Below are 8,736 nucleotides of genomic sequence, written 5' to 3' on the forward strand. Positions count from 1 at the left end.
ACCTTCAGGGATGGGGCACCCACAGCTTCTCTGGGCAGCCTGTGCCAGGGCCTCACCACCCTCTGAGTGAAGAATTTCTTCCCTAATTTCTTCCTGGGTTCCTGACCCTTGCACAGGGAGACAGTTTGAGTGCAAGCCTGCACCGTTGCCATTCACCTGCCTTCCTGGTTAGGTAGTGGGGAGACTGGAGCAGACTGGGACTGAGGAGTTCTGTAGAATGATCTTAAAAGACTAGCAAACATCTAAACTAAGCATATCTTAATCATAAAACACAGCTTAATTATTATGTTTTTTTAAGACAACTCATAAGAAAAATAATTATAGGATGCGTGAAAAAATCCATTATATTTTGTAGGTCTCGATAAATACTTCAGTAGCTCTGGTTTTAGTGGGTCCATCTTGTGTATATTCTTCATAGCTTGCCTTTTTTTTTTTTTTTTGGCCTAGTGAGGGACAATGTATCATTCTTTTTTATAGACAATAGTACTGTCCATTTATGAGAAACAATGCTTGCATCAGTTCCTTTATACTGTAGAAGGCCTTATTCTAACACAGATCTGAAGCATATAAAAAATAAACTCCATTTTTTATTTATCTTTACTCTTCAGGATCTGTCCTAGAAGATATTACTCTGTTCTGGAAATACTTCCCAAACTCCCTACTCCCCCCACTTTTTTTTTTTTTTTAAAGAGTTTAAAGAAAAGAAAATCATCTGCAAGTATATAGTAACTTAGGGCTTCTACTGATGTCAAAGGTATGTTTCTCTTTGCCATTAATGGGAGCGGAATAGAGCTTTGTCTGTTAGACAGGTCATATTTGCTGATTCAATAGTACTGGGGAGAGTTCAGACAGGTAAGCTTATTTTTTCTAAGTGGAGGAATCCGGAATTCCTCTCACAGCCTCTAAACTTTTCCTGACCCTCTCCCTAGCTGTGTCTTTAAAAGACAGAGGTTATTATTGAATATTTAGGAGCATAAGAACGTAATAATGACTGTTTTCAGCTATCACCAATATAATAAAAAATGCCATGATCAATTTTTCTGTAAGTTCTAGTTCCTTTGACCTAAAAGGAATACAATGCCACGTAACATAACTGAACACACCGTATCAAATAATAGGGCAAGCTCTCTGAAGACTGATAGAAAACTTTACATTGACATATTGTAGGTACCCACACAGACATGATCTCTCAGTGGAACAATCATTTAATTCTGTTAGTAAAGGCTTCAGCAAGGCTGTGCCATCCAGTGGCTCTCATTTCAAGGCTCGGGCCAGTTAGTGAGAGTGGGAAAGCAGCAGGAGAGCTCTAAGGGCCTGCAAGCCTGGCTGCAGAGGAGAGATTACAAAAAAAAAAGGAAGTTGGTTAGGCTAAAAAAGACAAGATGCAGGGGATGATAACAGCCTATGGGTACATAAAAGTCTGCTCCAAAGAGGAAAAGAATAATCATTGCTTTTTTTTGTTTATTACAGGTGGAAAGAACAAGAAGTAATGGGCTTAAATTGTAGCAGGAAAGAATCAGGGTAGATACGAAGAAAAAACTACCTAACGATAAGGAACATGAAATACTTTCTGGGGGGATTTTAGAGTCTCCAGCACCGGATATCTGTAACAGTATCTTGTGAAACATATTTTGGGGATGGTGTTTGCATAATTGCTTTTACTCTTGCCTGTCAGATCACACGGCAAGGTGCAACGTAAATAGGACATGTTCATATTGTATCGCAAACCATCATTATCTAATCAGAAAATGTTGCAGCCATGAATCACTCTTTGATTTGTGTACTCATCTTCTCTTCCCTCTTCCTCCACCTCCTCCCCTCAAAAAATAAAAAAAAAAAATAAAATTGTATCTTCTTGTTAGGCACCTTCTTTAGGGACCACAATCACTGATTTGTTTTGACAGAGGTGGTGAGACTCAGCATTTTCTGTCAACTTTGGTTAGAGAGGTGGTTGGTTACAAACCCCAGAAATCACTTTGCCGTATCCAAACATTTTCTGCCTGGCTCTCAAGTGTCCTGGCCTTGGTTAGCAATCACCTTTTGTTCTGTAGAGAATTTACACAAACAGGAGTTGTTAAGATTAGGGATTATGTTTTCAGTAGTGCTTTGGATGATGTTGTTGAGCCACACAGGTGAGGGGTGTGGGAGCTAGGTTGGCAAGGCACCTTCCTTGAAAAGTAATAGATAATGATGTTTGACCAGCACATGGGTTGGAAATAAAGAGGGTTTGTAGGAAGAAGGAAAACTTATATGCTGTTCAGGAGGAAATACACCTCAATGAAATAAGACTGAGGGCTGTCCTGTGGCCCCACCAGCTGGTTGTGTCCCCGCAGTCATATTGTCTGCCATGCCAGAAGAAGGTGACAGCATCCAAGTTGTCCACGAGGAATGGTTCTTGCCATATGCTTCTGTAGACCTGCATCATTCTTCGGGAGAACAGGACAAAGCTGCATCACAAAGCGTGGCAAGAAAGATGCATTAAAGCATTTAATGCAGGAGATGCATTAAACTCACTGGTTTGACCTTCCAGCTTGGCTTTGGACCCCCCCTCACTTGTACAGACACGTCTGGAGGTCACTCTGCCCTTGGCTGACCATGGTTAATGTCATCAGACCTGCTCTGCGTGTGCTTGGGTGGTGTGAGACCCAGCCCTTTTTGGTGAGGGCACTTCCCAGCTCACCTTGTTGTCACCCTCTCTTCGAAGTAGTTGCAGTGTGGTCAGTAAGGATATTTATTGCAGTTATTTTACTACTGTTGTTGCTTTTTCATGGCTGTAAAGGGGTTCTTGATTTAATATGAAAGGGTTGGGTTTTTCAGTGCTAAGAAGAGAGAATAGAGGCAGCATGAAGAGGTGACTGAGGCACTAGTTGGACCCCTAGGCTCTGACAGAGACTAATCCCATGTAAAATGAGGAAACAAATCTTTTTCTACCGTGATCACATAGGTGATGGTCGTTAATTGCTGGAGGACAGACGGGGGAAGACATGACATATTACTGTATCCACCTGGAAATTTATCTCGGAGAGAGAAAGAATGCTGAATACAGGTGCTGCTTGCATAAAGCCAAATCGTGTTGGCAGGGGGGACATTAAATTCTGGGTATTGCACATTAGGAAGGTTTAAACATAACAGTAGACCAACAGCATGCAATAAAGTCGGACCTGGAAGTCCAAGGATTTGGAAATGAGAGCAGCATGCCCGCGACCAGGCAGCATATTGATCTGTGCAATAGAAAATGAGGCCATGGAGTAGCAGACTGAGGTGAGAAACAAAATCCAGTGGATCAGGGCCTGAATTGTTTTAATTCACATTTCTCTGTAATTACTTGGAGTGCTTTCCAGCATGCAGTGGAAGAGCCTCAAAGTCAGATTCTGCTCTTGATGTCATTGTCGTGCACTGGGAAGAGCATCATGGAATTAGGATACCAGAAGTAATCTGGTATGAGGAGAGCAGAATACATCCCACCATCTGACACTGCTGCTTCCCGACCAAGTAAGGGATACTTTCGGCTTTCTCAGCCCCCAAGCTGTTGCCTTTCTGAGCAGAGCCGTAGTGAAATGCCTGCGGTGTCTGCGGGCTACGGTACACCGTGTGTTGCACAGCAGCCTGCTGCATCAATAACCATTACCATATACATTCAGTGGCTACCAGGAATTAGATGACTTCTGCAGCATGTATCCCCAGTGTCCTTCAGCAGCATTGCCTTCAGCGACAGGCAGCACGGGTACTGGTTTACTGCTCTGCTGCAGCCTCCCTTGTGTTTTAGCATCCAAAGCCAATTAGGATTGAACAATAGAAAGAGGATGTTGAATGAATGTTCTCAAACAGATCATAAAACGCTGGTGGACATGCTTTGTTTGCAGAGGCGGATGAAATGTTGACCACCGTGTAGCCATCCACAGATGGTTCTTCAGTGAAAAACAAACATACGCTTGCACGCCAAACTTTACGTCATTTTTGTTTGTTTGTTTGGTGGTTTTGTTTGTTTGCACTTGTTTTGTTGCTGTTGTTTTTGTTGTTGTTATTTTTTTCTTTTTTTTTTTTTTTTCATTTTTTCTGGTCTGTCTTCTAAATACAATCCCAATTCCTAAAGAAGTCGATAGTCTGTCCTCATAATACTTCTTTCCAGAAGGCAAAAAAGGATCATTTCAGATCTACCACTGGAAACCCGTAAAAGACGGACTCATCACCAGAAGGTGGAAGGGAAGACATAGTTTTGATTCTATGCACTGGCCTTCTGTCTCTTCACCTACTGTTTAAATTTTGTAACCAATCTTCTATCCCTTTGGGTTGCTTATCTCCACATAACAGAGAGAGGGATTTTCAAACATACTCCACAGTCTAGTGAAGTCTTCCTTGCCTGTGTCTACATAGAAGGAGTGGAGGAGCAACAAAACACTGGAATCACCACTTCTGTCTGAGCCTGGGTCATCCCACCGAGATAGCCAACAGACTCCTTGTCATTCACCAGTCTGTTATGTGGCTGAACCCACCAGGAGCAAGGTGAAAGATGGATGGGGAGGGATATACTAGGGGCAGAGCTGCATCTGGAAAGGATCAGAGCATTTGTGAAGCCTGCAAAGTCTGGTTAACTTTGGAACTGTTTAACAGACAACATCATGATGTAGAAGGGCTTCTGTAGTTGACACGAGTACCCAAAACGTGCTTAACCTCTGTCGCACGGTGCTCACTGCAGGTTCACAAAGGGTCCCAGGAAAATGAGTAAATTTGCTTGCACCCTGCCACAGCTGAGCTGGTTCCAGCTTGTCACCTTGCTAACTAAATGTACCAGTGTACTAGTACTTGAAAGCACAATCAGATATCAACCTGGTAAAAGCTGCAGATTGATTAAGCTCTGTTGAATTTTGCTCTGACTACATAAGACATTACTGTCCCCAGAGCTGGTGTCCCCACGGGCAGAGATTGTTGGTGGAATGGAGGCTGCAGGAGGAAATGGATAAATGGATGCCTGTGCCCCAAGGAGAGTTGGTGGTGGGATGTTTGTACCACTTCTCTGTTGGTACGGATTGTCCATGCTGGACATGATGGGAAGGTGAGACACAGAACTTTCAGAACTTTTAACCAAAGTGAAAGTTTTTTCAGTTGCGTTTTTCTCAGTATGCTTTTAATCATTGATTTAATCATTGAAAACATCTAATTTCAAACCTGAGAGAGTGAGAAGGAAAAAAATAATAATAATAAAAAAAAAGCCTTAACCAGCCCTTTGATCTGATTTGTTGTTGAGATGCATTCAAAAGGCATCCACACAATACATAGTTTCCTTAAGATAGCCCAGTTAATTAAGACTAAACCACAGAAGTTGGGCCACCTTGTGCCCAAGGGATCTGAGGTGTTACATCCTATAATTATTCATATTTTTTTTTTCTGCTTTCAGTAGTAGAGGGCTGTGTTGCAAATCACATCACCTGTCTCATCACCCATCCCATCAACATCGCAGAGGGCCCTTAGTCACCCCTAGCAGGGAAAGGTTCAGCAAGCTCCAAATGTGTTAGTTGATATCATTCCCTTTCCATTTTTGCTAGTTTGATTTGATTCTCTCTGTGTTTCAGAGAAAAAGACGAGAATTTTATATACGCCCTGTGAAAATTATTCTTCATTCCTCTCTAGCAGCCTGATCAGTTATTTGACAGGCTTACTGAAAGTGTGTCTTTTTTTGTGAAGCCTTAAATATTCCCTACCATGAAATTAGTCCATTACTCATTACTACCTGGTTTGTCTTTACTAAATAATAATAGAAATGCCTCTTTTTTTTTTATTTTTTTTTTGTTTTGTTTTGTATTTACAGGCAATTAACCTGTCTCCCGTGGCCCTGTTTTCTCCCAGGTTTTTCCAAAGCTTTTCATGTGCACGTTTACCAAACCTTTCTATAGCTGTGGGTGCTCTCCTCCAAACTCACTTATTTACATACAAAGTAAGTCAGCTTGTGCCCCTTTGATGATCAAGAAGACAGAATGAAGAAACAAGTCCATCACACTAGTTTTATATGAAGGCAGAAGATGCAGAGAGAACTGCATGGTGGCGTGGGACATTGTCCTGTGACATGCAGGAAATTTAGAGTTTTTGGTGTGAAATTGCTGGAACAGTGCCATTGTGGGGACGATATTTGGTTGTTGATGTACAGACGTGGGCAGATTAAAGTAGTATGGTGGATAACCTTTGTCAGATCCTAAATCATGACTCCACATACTGAATCCATAATTCAACATACTGAATTATATTGTATTTCTTACCCTTGTTTGCGTAAATCAAAAGCTGTTTCCTATAAGGTTTAGCCATCCCTGCCATCTCCAGGAGAGGGGAGGAGGGGACAACTGGCATTAGTAGCTTTTCCTTTATTTGATCAGACTCTTCCTCTGCTTAGCTGTCAACACTTAGAGGTTGCCTAAAATGAGCAAATATATTCAATTCTTTTATGGAATGCTCTTTTCTGGACAAGTGCATGAGAATCAAGTGAAGTTCATATGGTACACATCCTTGACTAGAGCTTGCCCTGTGGGGAAGATGTCTTTGTGACCTCAGCTGGTGAGCATCCGGTACCCAGAAGCACTGAGTATGCGGTAACCCTTGTAATTCACGTCCTGTGTGCACAGCAGCAGATGCTGCTCTTGACATCAAGCTAACCTTCCATTCAATCTCACTCTTTTTTGTTTGTTTTTATTATTTCTCTTTCACGGCATTCTCCATCAGAGCACATCAACGGTTCATTTAAAATTTTTTATTCCCAGGTCTGCAAGGCCTCTTGGGCTGAACTCGTACATAGTTTTATTTCTCACTCTTTTCTTTCTTTCTTCCTTTTTTTTTTTTTTTCTTTTTTTTCTTCCCTGCAACCAAACAGAAAATTGCTTTTCAGGGTGAAAAGCTGCCTTCCCCTTGTGCTTTTACACTCAAATCTGCCTCAAACTGAGGAATGAGCACGATGAATCACTGGCAAAATTGTGACTCCTTGAAGCACTTAGGAAGAAGGAAGTTCCTTGATATTTCATCACTTAAGCATTTTTCTCACATTCACAATCAACAACATTTCCTGTTTTTCACTCAGTGAAGTTCTTCAGTTGTTTACTCCATATTCAGGTAGAGTTCAGAGGTAGTACTGTGAAAGTCAGTGTTTCACCTTTGAAATCCCATTTAAATTTGACAGAATGATGCAACTGAGGAGCTTCCAGGCCTTCCAACAGTCATGAAAAATGCATGCCATCCTTTACCAAACAATATTCAGAGTGCCAAATGGAATTACAAATGGAAGAGGTGTTTACTGTGCAGATGGGGTGTTTTCTAGGTCTTAGTGAACAAAGGATTAAACCAGGGTGATTTATTTCCTCTCCTTGTACAGTTGCCCAAGATGAATCAGCTCCTGGGGTGCAGTGAATGTGGAGACAGAAAACTGGAGTCTACACCCAAGGTTATAGGGCTGGCCTGAGTACAGGATGTAGAAAGTTTTCAGAGGAGAGCCTCCATTTTCCATTACTTTTCTTCTGCTTACTTTGCCTTCAGTGTCCGTTGGTGTGAGACCCCTCCACACGCTATCCTTCTACGTCATTTCTTCATAGTCAAAATTTTGGCAGTGAATTTTGCAAATAATGTTACAAAATAATCTACATTTTTTTTCAACCCTGAAACCTTCCTGAGTGTTATGAGCAAACCAGCAGCTGCCAGGCAGCTGCCTTCTTCAAGCCAGGAGCCCACTGCCCATCCTGCCCACCACCAACAACCCTTGTCACAGCCATGATTCAAATGCTGTATCAAGGCTGGTTTTTGAGCCTCGGCAAATCCTCCTTCATTTTACTGGAGAGGGGAAGACACAGCCCTTCTCTTCACAAACAGGAAAATACACAAAATCCACAATGCTTTTTGGCTGACCAAATGCAACCTCAGTTTGTCATTCGCTGAAAATCATTCCTCTGCTTGCTTGGTGACCTTCAAATGGAAGAACACCGTTGTTTGCTGTCCCACACTAAGTAAAGAAATCTGACCTTGTGACATATCCTACTTGTATCCCTGTTTGGCATTTCTAAATCCTTTAGGCCCAAATTATGGAAGTTATTAAAGGACCTAATTCCTGCTAGATTAAGTGGGACAGAAAGATTGTACTACCAGTGCAAACTGTGTGTCATATCTAGTATGTTAAAGGGTGGTACTGGAGGGAGAAGTGCCTTTGAGTAAAGCAGCTTGAAACAGAGCCTAATTGAAATATAAGGTTCTTTAATTGCATTAATGAAGCTCTTAATAGGATTAAAACAATTGTTCCTTTCTCTTTTATCTTGAAGCTTCTTTCTTTTTTTTTTTTTTTTTCACATAAATTCCATAATTACGTCTGCTTGTGCTTATTTTCAATTTTCAGTCATAACTAAAAAACAAGGTGTGGCTATTTTCGTCTGAGCTCACCTCCCAAGAAAGAATGGTCCAAAAAAGGCAAACTTCAAAAGTATTTCCTTGTCTTTATTAGAAGAGGTGTTTGGTGTTGTGTATCCAAAAAGAAGGATCAAATGACCAAAACAAAGGAGCAAAACACAGCAGATAAGCAAAGTATCCTTGTTATCTGTACTAGTTACCAAGCAAAACTGTGGTTTAAATAGTTGGATTTACAGCTAGATAATGCTAAATTTTGGTGTCAGTTTGCCGTTCCCTTCCCTTCCCTTCCCTTCCCTTCCCTTCCCTTCCCTTCCCTTCCCTTCCCTTCCCTTCCCTTCCCTTCCCTTCCCTTCCCTTCCCTTCCCT

The 8,736-nt window shown here is 41.5% G+C and overlaps 1 protein-coding gene across 10 annotated transcripts in view; it reads left to right on the forward strand.

The window, feature by feature from the left end:
* TSNARE1 (t-SNARE domain containing 1) overlaps positions 1-8,736 on the forward strand; it is a 471,236-nt gene that overhangs the window by 313,298 nt on the left and 149,202 nt on the right. Inside the window, exon 12 of one of the 10 annotated variants that reach the window (XM_083823317.1) lies at positions 1,471-8,704. The exons of the other annotated variants lie outside the window; for them this stretch is intronic. Within the exon in view, the coding sequence (XP_083679443.1) occupies positions 1,471-1,506 (36 nt within the window). The 3' untranslated portion in view covers positions 1,507-8,704. Of the gene's footprint in view, positions 1-1,470; positions 8,705-8,736 lie in introns of those variants that run through there. 10 annotated transcript variants of the gene reach the window in all.

The sequence above is a fragment of the Anser anser genome (assembly GCF_964211835.1).
Source record: "Anser anser genome assembly, chromosome: 2".
Taxonomy (NCBI): domain Eukaryota; kingdom Metazoa; phylum Chordata; class Aves; order Anseriformes; family Anatidae; genus Anser; species Anser anser.